This window comes from Fusarium oxysporum, chromosome 1, assembly GCF_000149955.1.
Source record: "Fusarium oxysporum f. sp. lycopersici 4287 chromosome 1, whole genome shotgun sequence".
NCBI lineage: Eukaryota > Fungi > Ascomycota > Sordariomycetes > Hypocreales > Nectriaceae > Fusarium > Fusarium oxysporum.
The window spans coordinates 5,729,841-5,745,164 of NC_030986.1; the positions used below are offsets into that span (position 1 = coordinate 5,729,841).

Genomic DNA, 15,324 nt, shown 5'->3' on the forward strand with positions numbered 1-15,324 from the left:
TATGGCCAGCAATCAGTCAAGTAGCTCGAATTTTCTACAAAAAGAACAACAAGCTGGAAATACCGGACACTGGTTTATGCCTTTCTGATCCGACTTTAGTAACTCGATAAAGACATGAGAAGACACCACCCCCAGAGCCCAATCACATCGAATTCTACACTCCGACAACCCTAAATCCATTGCCTACCAGATAACAAGATGAGAAAACTGGACCTTCGATACCGATGTCTCGTACCATTCACTCCGCTATTATAACTGCTTCTGAACAGTCACGAAGCTCGCACTAAAGAATGAAGTGGGACTGGTAGCCGACGCACCTATTTATCTACACGTCAAAAATCTCCAGAGTTTGGTTTATTGTTGTACGGTTAAAGATCTGACTCCTTTTGATGGTTGTGCAGGCTGCTTTTGCACAGGCCGTAAGACGGAGATTTGATTGCGATGATCCCGTGTGCTTTGACCCAGCTAAACGCTCCCAAACAGGAAGGCCAGAAGTCTTACCAACCAAGTGCTCTGCTCTCAATTCTCTGCCTCTTTTGACTTTGGTCTAAGAAATTGGGCGTTGTGTGGCAGCTGATACCCCACCAAAACACGGTTGGCAAGCATCTCCGCCCACGTCGTGGAGACTTACCTATTTTGACGAGACCATCTTCACGAGACTGATAGAGAACAACGCGGGGTATACTAATTGGTAAAGGAATGATAAAAAGAAGAAGCATATAATAGACCAGAATAATCAAGAGTTTATCATTAAAACATTCATCTCATATCACTCACTCACTCATCCAAGTGTCACTTTGTCAAACACATCACAATGGCCCCCCAAGAACTCACAGGCATCCTAGTCGCCCTCATTACCCCCTTCAAACCCGACGGCACAGTCGATCTCCCCGCCCTCGACGCCCACATCCAACGTCAAATCTCCGCCGGCGTGCACGGCCTAGTCCCCGGCGGCAGCACCGGTGAATTCACAGCCCTCACCCTGCAAGAGCGCAAAGATGTTCTCGACCAATGCGTCAAGTCAGCTGCTGGTCGTGTCCCCGTCGTCGCTGGCATCGGCGACCTGACTACCTCCGGTGTTGTAGAGCTCGCTAAGCACGCTGCTGAAGTTGGAGCCGCTGCTACTATGATTGTGCCGCCGTTCTACGATGCGCCAAACTTGAAGCAGTTGAGGGAGATGTTTGGTGAGATTTACAAGGAGAGCGGATTGCCGATTATGTACTACAACATTCCCAGTGCGAGCGGTGTAAGCTTGTCACCTGCGGAGATCGCTGGTCTTTCAGATGTTGGCGTCAAGTATCTTAAGGATACCTCTGGAAATGCACCCGCTCTTACAGATCTTCTCTTCCACCATCACAACGACATCACCGCCCTCAACGGCTGGGATACATTGACCTTCTACGGTCTCTGCGCCGGTGCCAAGGGCTCAGTCTGGGGAACCACCAATGTCCTTCCCGAACTTTCAGTGCAGCTTTGGAACGCTATCGCTGTTGATGGTGATCTGAAGAAGGGACGTGAGCTTTGGTCCAAGATCTTCCCTGTGTGCAAGTTTTTGGAGGCGCATCATTATGGTGCTGGTATCAAGACTGGCATGGAGTTGCAGGGCTGGAAGACGGGAGGTCTGCGAAAGCCGTTTGCTCTTTTGGAGGATGATGAGAGGGCTGAGCTTGCGCAGCTTCTGAAGGATGCTGGTGTCAAGCTGGCTTAAACGCATCTGACTTTGCATTATGGAGTTTAATGATTTAAAATAGTAAAATAGACAAAATGACTTAATGGGAGCTCAAGAAGACATGTCGCTGTGAGTGTGAGAACAGAATCGAGCGGTAAATGTCATATCTATGCTAGACTTTCCTGCACAAGACTCTGCCAACTAGTGGTCCAATCCCCAGACTGCTTTCTCCTCTCCCAAATCAGCGGCACAACAACCCCCGCCGGCCTATTCGTAAAATAAACCCCCTTATCATCCGTAACCCCCAAACATTTCAGCGCTCGTTCCTGCAAATCCGGGCTCACAGCTTCACAAGCCGCCACAAAAGCAGGCCACGCCAAGCTCGTAGCAAAATCCTGGTCATCGATCAACTCACTTAAACACGGCTCAAGATACTCCAATGTCTTTCGCACCAGGTCTTGCAAGATCATGGCGTTCATGTCGTACACTCTTCGGTAGAAGTAGATCACCAGAGCTTGATGGATTGCGAGTGTCATGGAGCGGACTTGAGGATGGCGGACGAGGTCTTCGTCCCCTGTGGGCATTTTGACGGGTTCAGTGGGATCGAGGGTCGAGGGCCATGCCCAGATTCGGTTTTCGAGGGTTTTGGTGTGTTTGGAGAGGGCTTCTGATATAGAGGGGTTGCAGCGCGCGACAGTTTCCAGACGATTCTTCTCATTAGATAAAGACACAGTCTGCGATAGCAGTGTCATAAGAGACTCAGGAATGCCGTAAATAACCGGATAAAGTGTTTGAGTCCAGCGTCCTTGGACTTCAAGATGGATGTCATTGTATCCAAGCTCATCGGTCTTTTCTTGAGCGGGATCAAGACCTATATTCAAACCCTCTTCTGTGATACGGAATGTTCGGAATTGCTCACGGCCTTGGATCTCTGAAGAGCTTTCGGGCAGAGGTTCACTCCAGAGGGATATGCTCTCTGCGATCACACGAAGATGAGTGTACATATGGTGTAGAAGACGTGATTTGAAGGGATTTTGGGCTTGGTTTGCTAGACCGCGCAGACGGATGAGGCGTTCTGCATCGAGGAGGAAGATACGGAATGCGCGCGCTCCGTTGTGTAACTGAGTTTGGTAAGTTGTTGATCAAATAAATGGGGATAGGGAGACTTACCGAAGTCATGGCCATAGCGAGGATAGCCATCAGAAGCTCCTTGTAACTCGCTTGTCTCGGCCCAAACATCTCATGCTGCAGCGCCTGCCGGAGATGGTTCTGCGCTCGTTCATGATTCTTCAATCCAATTTCTTTCCAATCCGCCGATAAAGAATTCGGTGCCTTGGACATGTGAAGTTGCAGTGCACTATGAGCAAGCAGAGTATAAAAGATCGAAGAGCGGGTATGAGAAGCTTCGTTCCAGAGTGATAGCTCAGCAAATGTCTCGAGGGCACAAGGAAGAAAGATAATTTCCCATGGGGACTTGCGTTTTGCTTGCATGGTTGAGCGTTGGCCGGCGATGTGTTGTCTGTAGTGGCGGAGTAATGGCTCTGCTTCTTCTGGAAGGCCGGAGTGGCTTGTGATGTTTCTTGGGTATGGAACGACTTCGCTCATTGAAGCTTGAAGTCCAGGGTCGATATTCTCTTCTTGTGCAGTAGTGTCGTTGCCCATGACTTGAGATATGAAGCCTGGGCTGAAGAGTGCCAGTCCTTCAGCTCCTATTGGATCATCGACAAAGAAGTTTGCCATAGAATCATGCATATGCATCTGATCACCCGCTGTCATCTCTCCAGAGTTGATGTTGAAGCTCGGATCCAACGAATGTGTAAAGATATCCAGGTCATCATCAGGCAGTTGATCTGGCCAGTCTGTTCGTTGAATCTCTTCAATGAAACCATCAGTCTCGGCATACATGCTCGTCGATGTGTTATCAGTGTTAGTATCCGGAGAACACTCAATCATATCCAACGTCAACTCCTTCTCCTCAACAGACTGGAAGACTCCAAAAGGACCTTTCATCAACGCATCTCCAACATCACTCTTCTCACACGCAGAATCAATATCCGCCAACAACGCCAACGCCGTCCTCTTCCCCAAACTCCCCTTCAACTCATCACTCATCAAACGTCTCTCACTCTCTACGTTCATCAGTCATCAGTTCTCCAGACGGACCGGAGCACTTACCGGAGAATAGTGGATACCGATACTCCGAGCCCCGATGACTCTGCTGCAACTCCGGCCTGACAGCATCATCCCTAATCCAAAACAGCCGTGCTCCGTAGCCTCCACAGACAAGCCCCAGTCGTTTACAGGTCCCACATTCAGGCTGAGCCTCGTCGCATTTTGCGTGGCGCGAACGACAGGTTCGACAGCCTGTGAAGGTACGTGTTCGTTCGACTTTTTTGGGCATCTTAGATAGGAAAGTGGAGAAGCAACACGAGATGAGATGAGATGAAATGAGACGCGGGTTGATTGCTTCTTCTAACGAGGGACATTGATCCCGGGGGAGGGAGGTTGTGTTATTGTGCTGTTGATGAGATGGCGAAAAGGGAATGTCTCCGCGGGGTGGGGTAACCGCTTATCGGAGTGGCCGTGGCGAGGGACATTTGGAGGTTAGCTTGAGCTAGTGAAGGTCGCTGGATTAAGTTGATATGCCAATTGGAGACCCCAAAGTCGTCTCGGGTTTATGCCTTTGTGGGATAAAATAGTCCAAGGGCAGTCGCTCATGTTTGACTGGCTGGTCATTAGTCATTTCTGATAACCGCGATACTTTGGAGGACAGATGTATCTTGTGTATGTCTACGTCAACGCGCTGGAGTGCAAAGCACCGATCTGGGTAGTTACTATATCAGCAGCTCAATTTCTTTACATGGTTGCTTTCCCTCCATAGTATGACTGAGTATGCGTGCTGCGGGAGCGGGCTCTGGAGAGTATAACCAATCATTCGCTCGGTCTGAAAGGGGAGCAGACTCGAAGACCAAGCTCTCAGACAAAGACTGATATTAGCAAAGCGACCGGGAGAACTACTGACCGCAAGACTAGAGTAATAATAGTGAGATCTATCAGTTTTTGGCCAAGTAATCCAAGCTATTCCTCACCAACTATAGCGCCTCAAAATACTTTAGATCTGATAGAATACATAGCCAAGTCAGTTTCCAATTCTAATACCATATCCAAGTTCTCCAACATCCCTTCAATTATTGCAAAGTTTCGTTTGAGCCTGAGGTCTCTGCATACAGGCTGATTTTGCCACGCAAGGGCGATTTGAAGAGTGTCTTTCACACTATTTGTGGCCACAAAACAAACTACCGGGCTATCCTTGTAGATGGACGCAGCGCAGTATCGTAAGCATGGTCGATCGAGAGCCTGGAAAAGGATCGGGATCTCGACGTCGCCAGAGCCGAGGAGCTTGCTATCTTCTCGTATCAGTTCGGATATGGTCATCTCGACTGCCATCTCCAATCGAGATCTCTCTACTGAGGTCTGCGTCATGTCGCGTGGGCGTGGGGGCACGTAGCTGAGGCAGAAATACTTATCCGAGATTAATGGGGATATTACAGTGACTCTTCTTCCCTTGTATCTGGCACATATCAAGGTAGTATCTGGGTTTTCATCCCAGTCGGGCTCGATATTGAAGGTAACATCTTCATCGGTCGACTTTTCGCAGAGATTGTGCTGGATAGACTTCCTCCATCTTTCCAGACCCCATGATATCAGATTCCAAAAACTCGGTTCGTACGCCCGGGCATATAAGTACCTGGCTGTCGCGTGGTATGCCTCCAACATCAACATCGATGATCGTGAAGCCTCCTATCTCACTTGGAGATGAGCACTTCCCCAGTAGGTTGTTGATCATTAGTGTCCGCTTGCCAATTATGCCCATATAGCTTCGGTGAGTCGCTCCAGTTCTTGGGTCATCGACAAAGCTGTGGTATGCATCGCTGCCAAGAAAGAGCCGTGCGAGAAGAGGCAGAATTTGCTGTCTCGACATGGTTAAGTGATGCGTAGTTCTGTTTGAGGGTGGCAATTCATTCTTCGCGACCTTCATGTAATGGAGAAAACTCTCTGATCTAAAACCCCAGCAGCCCTCCACGGTTTGTGAGACCAGTGTTGACGTGTTCACTAGCCTCCCAAAGATATCATAATAATAGCCCATAAAGAATGATTGGAGTATGCAGAATCCATCCACCTTGGACTCGTCAGTCATCTGTGGGTCCGAGATGCCGAAACCATCCAACATTGCCCTTGAATCACCCTTAGTTGTAGCGACGAACCAGGAAAGGATGTCCTCTGACATTCGATGTAGAGAGTTCTGCAGCCCCTCGATCAACTCTTGATTAAGCACCAAACCGAAGCTCTCCGCGAGACTCATTATTCCCGATGATGTACGCTCGACCTCCGCGCCTTGATCAAAGATTGAATATTGAATGTCGGTAAACTGGGCAAGTGGTTCCTCAACGTTCACAACAAGAAACTCGTCGGACCTATCAGAATACTTTCGAAGTCCAATTGCAACCGTAGCAGCCGCTTTGATTCCTTCCTTCTATGCCATTTGACAGAAGTTTTGAGCCTCTGCTGTAATCGGAAAGATACTGATGCTTTCTGGTGGGTGTTTTAGCGAGACAGTCATTGTCGCATTACGTTTGAGTATTGCAGCACTAGTCCGGGCCCGAGTTGCGCAATCGTGGAGGAAGAGCTCTCTGGAGTATATAACGTGACAAGAGCCCCTTGGATTAGATGCAAACATGCCTCATTCAACACTCAAGATATCAATCCCAAGGCTGCAAAGGCAAGTTGCCACACCAGCAACATCGGAAGATACAGTCTCGAAGCTGTCAGTGTTGGACCTCAACAACCATAGAACGAACGCTTCTATATGCGGCGTGTCACTCGCGGGCATGTAACCCGGGAGTATGTGCCCCTGACCAAGCATATCCTCTTTGTATTTCTCAACAGCATCACTCAACCCTCGAATGCATGCAGTTGATCTCCAAGCATTCAGACGAGAGATGTACTGCGAGCGAAGAATCTCCAAACCCCTTTCCGTAGGGTCAAGCAAGGCACTTAAAATCTTGTATAACAATGGTTGAATGACACTGCGGCTCGCAAAGTGATCCAGAACCGCCACTATGCAAATCATCACCGATGTGAATAGAGGCAGTTCCTGCGTAATGGGCGGGGGACGCGCTATAGCAGGTGGGATTTTGTGGAAGTGAGTCGAGCTCATCTGGATCGCCAATACCCTGGGCTCTCTCAATCCAGCACCCGACCTCTCCCGTCTACAGGATCCTATAGTGGGATGCTTCTTGACGTGAACTTCTCTTGGTAGAGTGCCGGTATATCGTGGAAAGAAATGCAATTACGTATTTCATTAGGGAAGGTCTAAGTCCTTGTCCCATTTATAAAGAAGGTAGCAAACGTGATGAAGGATTATTTTCATAGATTGCAGGCTCGAATATACAGATTCATAATTCAGCCGGAACTTGTGACCCGCTTATGGCCCAAATTGATAAGGCCTTTGATTCAAATCTCCGATTACATTCTGTTGGCTTGTAGCGAAATTAGTAAACACAGCAACAGCTAACCGTCCTTTGCCAGCTCTGTTCTGAAGGCGCAGTTGGTAGTTGATGCTTTGTAGGATTACCATTTATATTCCCTCTTCCTCGCTCTGTACCCTACTCTCAGATTCCAAAATAACTCTATATACCTTCGACGAAGAGTGGTGCAGTGGTATCTACCTATGAACCCATAAACCTTCTATAAGTCCGCACCTAAAATTCTAAAACTCTCTTCCCTGCGCCACTCTTCGTTTTTGCAGGTCGTGCGTTCGAATACACGTATCAACATTTATAGCATAAAGCCAAGAAGCCTTTTCGAGATTCTGGTCCCATTCCTTTTGTTTCTTTCGGTGGTAGTTGGTGATACGGCCAGCGACGGGCTTGTCTCCACTTTGCAATGTCGCATTCCTCATCTGGAGGCGATGGATCCTCTGGGAGGCACTAAAAAGGCAAGTCTCCGCGACGACTGCATTTGACCTCATTTATAACATCATTCATTATTCGAGTGGCTGATAAATGCATGCGCATGCAAATAAAAACAAGTAATTCATGCGCCATTATCGCCGCAGTGTCGTAATTCCAGCGGTGCGTAGCTTAATAATATTCGTGACACAACATACACCCATAAAACCCCCATCTCCATAGCTGCAGCACCTCCATCCAGCACAGCACTCCCAGCACCACGTAAACACACAAACAATGACCTCAATCTTTCTGTAAGACCCCAAACCCCTTCTCCCTTTGCTTACTAACAACTGCAGCACCGGCGCATCGGGCTACGTAGGCGGTCAGCTCCTCCACGAGCTCACACAAGCTCATCCCAAGTACACCATCGCCACGCTCGTGCGCGACGCCAACGCAGCTGAGACCATTTCGCAGGCGTATCCGAAAGTGCGCACTGTGGTGGGTGACCTAGATGAAAGTGCGCTCGTGGAACAGGAGGCTTCACAAGCTTCTGTGGTACTGAGTCAGTGATGTTTCATGAAACTTTGGTGGTGTGGTGTTGCTGACGGAGGTAACTTAGATGTTGCGTCGAATAAGCATATTGGATCGTTACAGGCGATTCATCGGGGATTGACAAAGAGAGGAAATGGTGAAACATGATACTTTGAATGAGAAGGACCGAATTGACGATGTATAGGTTATTTGATTCAAATTTCTGGTGCGAGTTTGTTGCCTGTCAAGGACTTATCTTCACCGTCCTTCAAGCCTGGTGAACCCTCCAGCGAAGTCTGGGATGATCTCGATGGGGTCTCTTCCATTCTGGACCTCATCCGGAGCCACGACTCTCGCGTGGTAGACAACTACATTCTTAAAATCGCCAAAGAAACGCCGTCTATCAAAACAGCCCTCGTCCTCCCTCCCATTATTTACGGAAAGGGTCAAGGTCCAGTTAAGCAGCGCAGCGTTCAAATCCCCGCACTCTCAAAAGTCGCGATCGAGCGAGGCCATGCCGTCAGAGCGGGTCGCGGTTTAGCAGCCTGGACAAATGTTCACGTCGCTGACCTCGCAAGATTATTCACCATTTTAGCCGAGAAGGGCGCAAAGGGAAGTGAGGATGAGAATGTCTGGGGTGAGAAGGGTATTTATCTTCCCGGTGTCGGCGAGCTGGTAAGTTCAAGTCGCTCTACGAGCCTTACAAAGCTAACAATCTAGACATGGGCCGATATTTCGGATAGAGTCGCCAAAGCAGCAAAGGACCAAGGACTCATCGATACTCTTGAAGTCGAAGAACTGTATAAACCAGAAGTCGACACTGCACTCCCCGCTGGTTCAGTCTTCTTCGGCAGCAATGCCCGAAGCAAGCCCCGTCGCGCCACTGAAGTTTTGGGCTGGAAACCAAGTGAGACAGGGCTTGATGAAGAGATTCCTCGGGCTGTGGCTGAAGAGGCAGAGAGTCGAAAGTAAACATAAGCTAGTCTATAATGAGATAATTGATAGACAATAAGAATATTCTCTGTTATCTTGAGTCATATGATATGAAGTGTCGGTTGGATGTAATTCTTTGCCCAGTGTGAGTAGGTTGATGGAGATGCGGGGTAGTGTAAGGTAGCGCTGTCGTTGTAGGCTTCACTTCCCTATCTTGGTAGTGGAGATGATTGCGCGGGGTTTAAAAAGAGAAGGTCTGCGCGATCAAGACAACGGAAACAATCGCCATTCTCATCAGTCTACTGTATATCAGATTGAATTGAGAGTCAGTTGCCATACTAGATACATCAAGGATTCAAGTACAAGAGGCCCTCTCCCAAACTCATCCAGGGCATCAAGGTTCATCTACACCAACCAGCTCATCTCATCACTCTAGACCAAAATGGCTGCCTCAATTGAACTCACTGCTCCCAACGGAGTGAAATGGTCTCAACCAACCGGCCTCTTCATCAACAACGAATTCGTCCCCTCATCAAGCAACAAAACCCTCACATCAATCGACCCCGCGTAAGCTCCCCTCCCCCTCACTCCCTGTACCTCCACTAACACGCCCAGCACCGAACAAGAAATCGCAACAGTTCAATCTGCAGATTCTCAAGACATTGACAAAGCCGTCAAAGCAGCCAAGGCCGCACTGCGCCATGAATCATGGAGAGATCTCCCCGCCTCAGACAGAGGCCAACTCATGGCCCGTCTCGCCGACCTGATTGAGTCCAAGCGCGAGCTCTTTGCTACAATTGACGCTTGGGATAACGGCAAGACGTACATTGAGACGCTGGAGAATGATCTCGTTGAGGCCGTAGGCGTTATTCGCTATTACTCCGGCTGGGCTGATAAGACGTTCGGTCAGACGATTAACACAACGCCGAAGAAGTTTGCGTATACAATTCGTCAGCCGATTGGTGTTGTTGCGCAGATTATCCCGTGGAATTATCCTCTGTCCATGGCGACGTGGAAACTTGGGCCTGCGCTTGCATGTGGAAATACAGTTGTCATCAAGGCAGCGGAACAGACGCCCCTAAGTCTTCTTGTCCTGGGAGAGCTCATCAAAGAAGCCGGTTTCCCACCTGGTGTTGTCAACATCGTCAATGGTCTGGGCAAGGACACGGGCGCTGCGTTGGTACAGCATCCATTGGTTGACAAGATCGCCTTCACGGGGTCAACAGCCACGGCAGCTAGCATCATGGGTGTCGCAGCAAAAACGCTCAAAAACATCACCCTCGAGACGGGCGGGAAATCCCCGTTGATTGTGTTTGACGATGCAGAGCTCGACCAGGCTGTTAAGTGGTCGCATTTCGGCATTATGTCGAACCAAGGACAGATCTGCACCGCGACGTCGCGAATTCTTGTGCAAGAGACTATTTATGAGAAGTTCATCAAGGAATTTATTGATACGCTGAACACGGTTAGCAAAGTTGGTAACCAGTGGGACAAGGAGACGTATCAGGGACCGCAGGTATCCAAAGTTCAATACGAGAGAATCTTAGAGTACATTGACATTGGCAAAAAAGAGGGCGCCACAGTCGCAGCAGGCGGTCATCCCCTCAAGGTCGGAGGTTCAGACAAGGGATTTTACATTTCTCCCACTGTTTTCACAGACGTCAAGCCTTCTATGAGAGTGTTCCGCGAAGAAATCTTTGGTCCGGTTGTTGTTATTTCGACGTTCAAGACTGAGGAGGAAGCGATTGAGTTGGCGAATGATACGACTTATGGACTTGGCGCTGCTGCTTTCACGACGAATTTGGAAAAGGCTCATCGCGTTGCTGCTGCGATTGAGGCGGGAATGGTCTGGATTAATAGTAGCCAGGATTGCGATCCTCGTGTGCCGTTTGGTGGTGTTAAGCAGAGTGGAATTGGCAGGGAGCTTGGTGAGGCGGGATTGGAGGCGTATACGCAGATCAAGTCGGTTCATGTCAACATGGGAAACAGGCTATAAATTATGGCATTTAAACAAATAGACAAGTCAAGATTGCATGTCAATGCAACATGTGGCGCGCACTCAATTGAGACATTCACAGTTGGGATCATGATGCTTCAAAACTCATCTGTATTATCGCGGACAAATAGATTGACAAAGAAAATGTAAGCGGATACATGGTATTACTATACCAGTGGGATATGAACAAAACGAAGAAAAAAAGAAAATGCTCAAGGTAAACAAAGAGGATATATATAAAAAGGACACAAGACCAGGCAAACCATCCAATCCAGTCCAGTCCAGTCCAATTCCCATAAAGCAATCTCGCAGACTCCAACCCCATCCCAGTCCCAAGCATTCATCATCTTACACGGACCCCGTAAATTAAGCAGATTTTACCATGGCATACTCCTTCAGAATCTGAACTGCCTCGTCCCAGCCTCGCGAAGCAGCAATCTCAGTGACACTTCGATCAAGCTCATCCTTAACATCGAGATCAAACCCAGCCTTCTCACCCAGAAGACGAAGGATCTGCTCATCGCCGTTCTCAACAGCCTGCATGACACCGTTCCATCCACGGTACACCTTGTTAGGATCAGCGCCGTGCTCGAGCAGAAACTCGAGAATCTCAGAGTCCCCGCGGTACCGGCGCAGGGCCTTGACGACGGGGAGATGCTCGCCGGGGGCGTTAATGTCGGCGCCGCCCTCGTTGATGAGGAACCACACGATGTCCTTGCGGTCCTCGCGGATGGCGGATGTGAGAGGCGAGAAAACACCGCCGTTCTTGTCCTCGACTGACACGCCGGCTGCGAGGAGGAGCTTAACGGACTCGAGCTGGTTGGCAACGACGGCCATTTCCATGACGCCCTTGAAGGCGCGGGGCTCAGCGAGCACGGAGAGGATGCGCTTGAGCACAGGGGGGTTGCGGACAGCCATGCACACGGGCCAGTCTTGGCCGCGAACATTAGGATCAGCACCGTTGCTGAGCAAAAAGTCCACCATCTCGACCCTGTTCTCGCGAATAGCAGTCGTCAACGGTGAGTGGCCCTTGGGGTTCTTGTCGTTGGGGTTCATTCCCTTCTCAAGCAGCCATGTGAGCGCCTCCATATTGTTAACACTGACAGCAGTCTCGACAATGCCCTTGGGGGAGCTGAGGTTCACGCCGGCGTCGACAAGAGGGGGGAGGAATTGAAGACGGTTGTGCGTGATACACTTGAAGGCGGGATACTCGCTGGCGGGGACGTTGGGGTCTGCCTTGTTGGCGAGGAGGAGGTGGAAGATGTCAGGGCGGTTGTCGCGGATGGATGTGCAGAGGGGCGTGTAAACGCCGTCCTTCTTCTGGTTGGGGTCGACCTTTGCGTTGAGGAGGACCTTGACTGACTCGATGTTGTTGACACTGACGGCAAGCTCCATGATACCGGGTGCCTTCTTGGGGTCAGCGCCGTGGGACAGGAGAACTCGGAGACAGGCGCTCTGGTAGGTAGCGGGCCAGAGCATGTGCTTAGGACCAGGCAAATTAGGGTTTGCGCCGTGGTCGAGAAGACTGTTAACGATATCGACGCGCGAGTTCTGAATGGCCTCGAACAAGGCGGTCTTTCCCTCACGACTCTTCAGATCGGGATCAGCGCCGTAGTCGAGGATGAGGTCGATGAACTTCTTGGGCGTCTTCTTGTTGATAGCGCTGCTGAGGAGCGTCTCGCCCGTAGCGGTCAATTGATTAGGATCACCGCCATAAATAAGAAGCAGGTGAGCAAAGTTGACCTTGTTGGCGATACAAGCAGCAGCAAGGGCAGTCTCGTTATCCTCACCCATAGCGAAGCGAGGATCAGCGCCGTACTTGAGGAGAGGAACGGCACCAGCGAGGAAAGACTTCTCCACGGAGGCAAAGAGCGGTGTTACACCATCGCGATCAGTGCCGTTGGGATCAGCACCGAAGAGGAGGAGAAGACGAACGGCCTCGGCGTCGCTGTTGAGAACAGCTTCCTTAAGAGCGAGATGCTCGGGACCAGTGTTGGGAGATACACCACGATCCAGCAACTGTTCGATGAGTTTGTGGTTCCTGCCGCGCACGGCGGTGAGGAGAGCGGACTTGAGATTGGCTGCGTCGGCGCCGACGGTGTTTCTCGGGTTCCAGCGGGGCATGCTGAAGGGATCGGCCTTGAGTCGCACGACCTTTGTGCCACCGTTGAGATCAAGACCCGAAAGTTCCTCGAGAGAGGCTTCACTATCTGACACGGCAGTGTGATGCGACCGTGTCTCGTGGTGTTCGTCAAACGTGCTCATGCGGTCAAAGGTAGCGGTGGTACCAGAGTGATATCGCTCATTGGAGGCGATTGAACTAGCAGTGTTGTGATGATGACCGGTAAATGAACGAGCATCGTTGTGCAGTGAGGCAGCGAGGGTATCCTCGCGCATAGACGACGATCGCTCCGTCCAGGGGAGGGGAGGTAATGGGGGTTGAGAACCCATCGACATGGCACTGTGTCCCTCCACGCCACGATGTTGCGACGCAGAAGAAGGTCTGTACTGCGAACCACCGTGGTCAGAGAGCTTCGATCTAGGCGCCATACCAGCACGGGTATCCATGCGGTCGAGAGCGGCAGCGAGGCCAGTGTAGCCGATACCAAGCTCATTCTCAATCTTCTCATTACCCAGACTCCACTGAAACATAAGCGCACTCATACGCAGACTCTCGCGCGTGCGTCCAAGGGCACTGATCATCTTCTCGATGTCATTATCACCAAAGATGCGACCCCAGCCACGACGCATACGGCCCATGGCACCTTTACGTTCATTCTCGAGGAACTTGCCCAGCATCTGGTCCAGCAGCTGGAAATCCGCCTGCGTCACGCGAAACTTCTTGCTCAGCTCTGAGATGACGTCGCCGGGGAACGTCTGCTGGTTGCGGATGCACTCACCGAGACCAGCTTCAATGGAGAAGAGGATTTCGCAAGTGTCGAGGAAGTCGTGGGCGAGCGTGTCGAGGCCGTGGGGCTGCTTGGTCACCATGGTGAGATACTCGAGCATGCGCACCGAGATGCGGTCGCCGAGCGCCGTGGTCTTGTGGCATAGCTCCAGACAGGCGCTCTGCGCCTTTGTCGAGTTGGCCATGACGCTGCTCTTTTTGCTGTTAAGCGATCTCGGAACTGTAGCGACGGCGGTGGTAGTGTTAGTGGTAACACTGGGAGCTCTCTTCTGCGAGGAGTGCGATGTGCCAGGCGCAGTAGGGCTCTTGACAGGACTAGCAGCAACGTGGACCTGTGAAGACACAGGAACGACTTGCTTCTTCTGAGGAGGAGTTCTAGGTCGTGTGACGGTTGTGACCTGTGCGATAGATGGAGCAACGGTTGTGATTGATGGGGCGACGGCGAGGACAGGACTGCTCGGAGACGAGGGCAGGCCAAGAGCTTCCTTTGATACGAGGGAGAAGGACTCGCGGGGACCTAGAGCAAGGGCTTCGATGAAAGAGTATTCCTTGTCGTGTCTCTCTGCAGCAGCTTGAGCGGTTCCCACGGCGGTCATTATTTTGTATATAAAAACGAATGGGAGACCAAGATGGGGGGGATCTTGTTCCCTTTGTGCTTGCGGGCGAAAAGAGATACAAAGCTGTTTTAGCTTTAAAAATGGGGAGGTCAATCAGCCTTTATGGCGCTTTTTCTCTTTCGAACCAGTTCCACACCCAGAGATCAGGTCTGGTGCATGCCAGTCGAGAATTCCTACCGTCAGGTACCGCACTGTATATCCCATCCAAGCAAATGCCCAGGAGGAGAGCAGTGTGCTTTGGTATGGCCTCCCAGGTCTAGTCCCTGACGGAAGTCGTCTAAGGCGGAACGGATCTGCCGGCCTGAACGAGTAGCGCACGCCCATGCAGCCAAGATCACAGGGGGGTCCACACCCGTCAGCTCCCATCGAGGCGAGCTAGACAAGCTAGGGGAACCCCTGTTACAGAGCAGATCGGCGCTTTGACTGTAAGACAAAGTGCCACGGACCCTGGGTCTCTGGTGATGGTGAGGGGAAGTTGGGCGACGCGATGTTATGTCGTTAAGTAAACAGGGACGGGTTTATTACCAGCCTGGGCCAAGTACGATATCCAATTCAAGGCATGAGCTGCAAGGAAAGATAACGATCCGATAGAAAAATACTGGGAATAACGGCAGGGAGAGACGGGGAGAAAGATACATCAGATATCGCAAACATGAAACCAAAGAGTAGTGCAGCAGCTACGTACTGTACAGGGACCACACAAGCAATAAAGACAT

At 50.6% G+C, this 15,324-nt stretch overlaps 6 protein-coding genes across 6 annotated transcripts; 3 read left to right on the forward strand and 3 right to left on the reverse strand.

Moving 5' to 3' along the window:
* Nucleotides 1–737: 737 nt before the first annotated feature.
* FOXG_01334 (dihydrodipicolinate synthase) lies at nt 738–1,708 on the forward strand (the record flags this gene model as incomplete). Its single annotated transcript, XM_018378153.1, has 1 exon — nt 738–1,708. The coding sequence occupies exon 1, from the start codon at nt 815–817 to the stop codon at nt 1,706–1,708; it is 894 nt and encodes a 297-aa protein (XP_018234009.1). The 5' UTR covers nt 738–814.
* Nucleotides 1,709–1,836: 128 nt separating this feature from the next.
* On the reverse strand, nt 1,837–4,177 carry FOXG_01335 (uncharacterized protein; the record flags this gene model as incomplete). The annotated part of the gene is made up of 3 exons (XM_018378154.1): nt 3,845–4,177; nt 2,840–3,798; nt 1,837–2,790 (listed from the first exon to the last, which is right to left on the reverse strand). The coding sequence occupies exons 1-3, from the start codon at nt 4,068–4,070 to the stop codon at nt 1,837–1,839; spliced, it is 2,139 nt and encodes a 712-aa protein (XP_018234010.1). The 5' UTR covers nt 4,071–4,177.
* Nucleotides 4,178–5,306: 1,129 nt separating this feature from the next.
* Nucleotides 5,307–6,032, reverse strand: FOXG_01336 (uncharacterized protein; the record flags this gene model as incomplete). The annotated part of the gene is made up of 1 exon (XM_018378155.1): nt 5,307–6,032. The coding sequence occupies one exon, from the start codon at nt 6,030–6,032 to the stop codon at nt 5,307–5,309; it is 726 nt and encodes a 241-aa protein (XP_018234011.1).
* Nucleotides 6,033–7,816: 1,784 nt separating this feature from the next.
* FOXG_01337 (uncharacterized protein) lies at nt 7,817–9,181 on the forward strand. The gene is made up of 5 exons (XM_018378156.1): nt 7,817–7,934; nt 7,980–8,185; nt 8,243–8,311; nt 8,360–8,829; nt 8,875–9,181. The coding sequence occupies exons 1-5, from the start codon at nt 7,918–7,920 to the stop codon at nt 9,124–9,126; spliced, it is 1,014 nt and encodes a 337-aa protein (XP_018234012.1). The 5' UTR covers nt 7,817–7,917; the 3' UTR covers nt 9,127–9,181.
* Nucleotides 9,182–9,322: 141 nt separating this feature from the next.
* On the forward strand, nt 9,323–11,238 carry FOXG_01338 (aldehyde dehydrogenase (NAD+)). The gene is made up of 2 exons (XM_018378157.1): nt 9,323–9,654; nt 9,703–11,238. The coding sequence occupies exons 1-2, from the start codon at nt 9,530–9,532 to the stop codon at nt 11,081–11,083; spliced, it is 1,506 nt and encodes a 501-aa protein (XP_018234013.1). The 5' UTR covers nt 9,323–9,529; the 3' UTR covers nt 11,084–11,238.
* FOXG_01339 (uncharacterized protein) lies at nt 11,088–14,859 on the reverse strand. The gene has a single exon (XM_018378158.1). It carries the CDS (start codon nt 14,585–14,587, stop codon nt 11,450–11,452), a length of 3,138 nt encoding a protein of 1,045 aa, XP_018234014.1. The 5' UTR covers nt 14,588–14,859; the 3' UTR covers nt 11,088–11,449.
* Nucleotides 14,860–15,324: the final 465 nt, after the last annotated feature.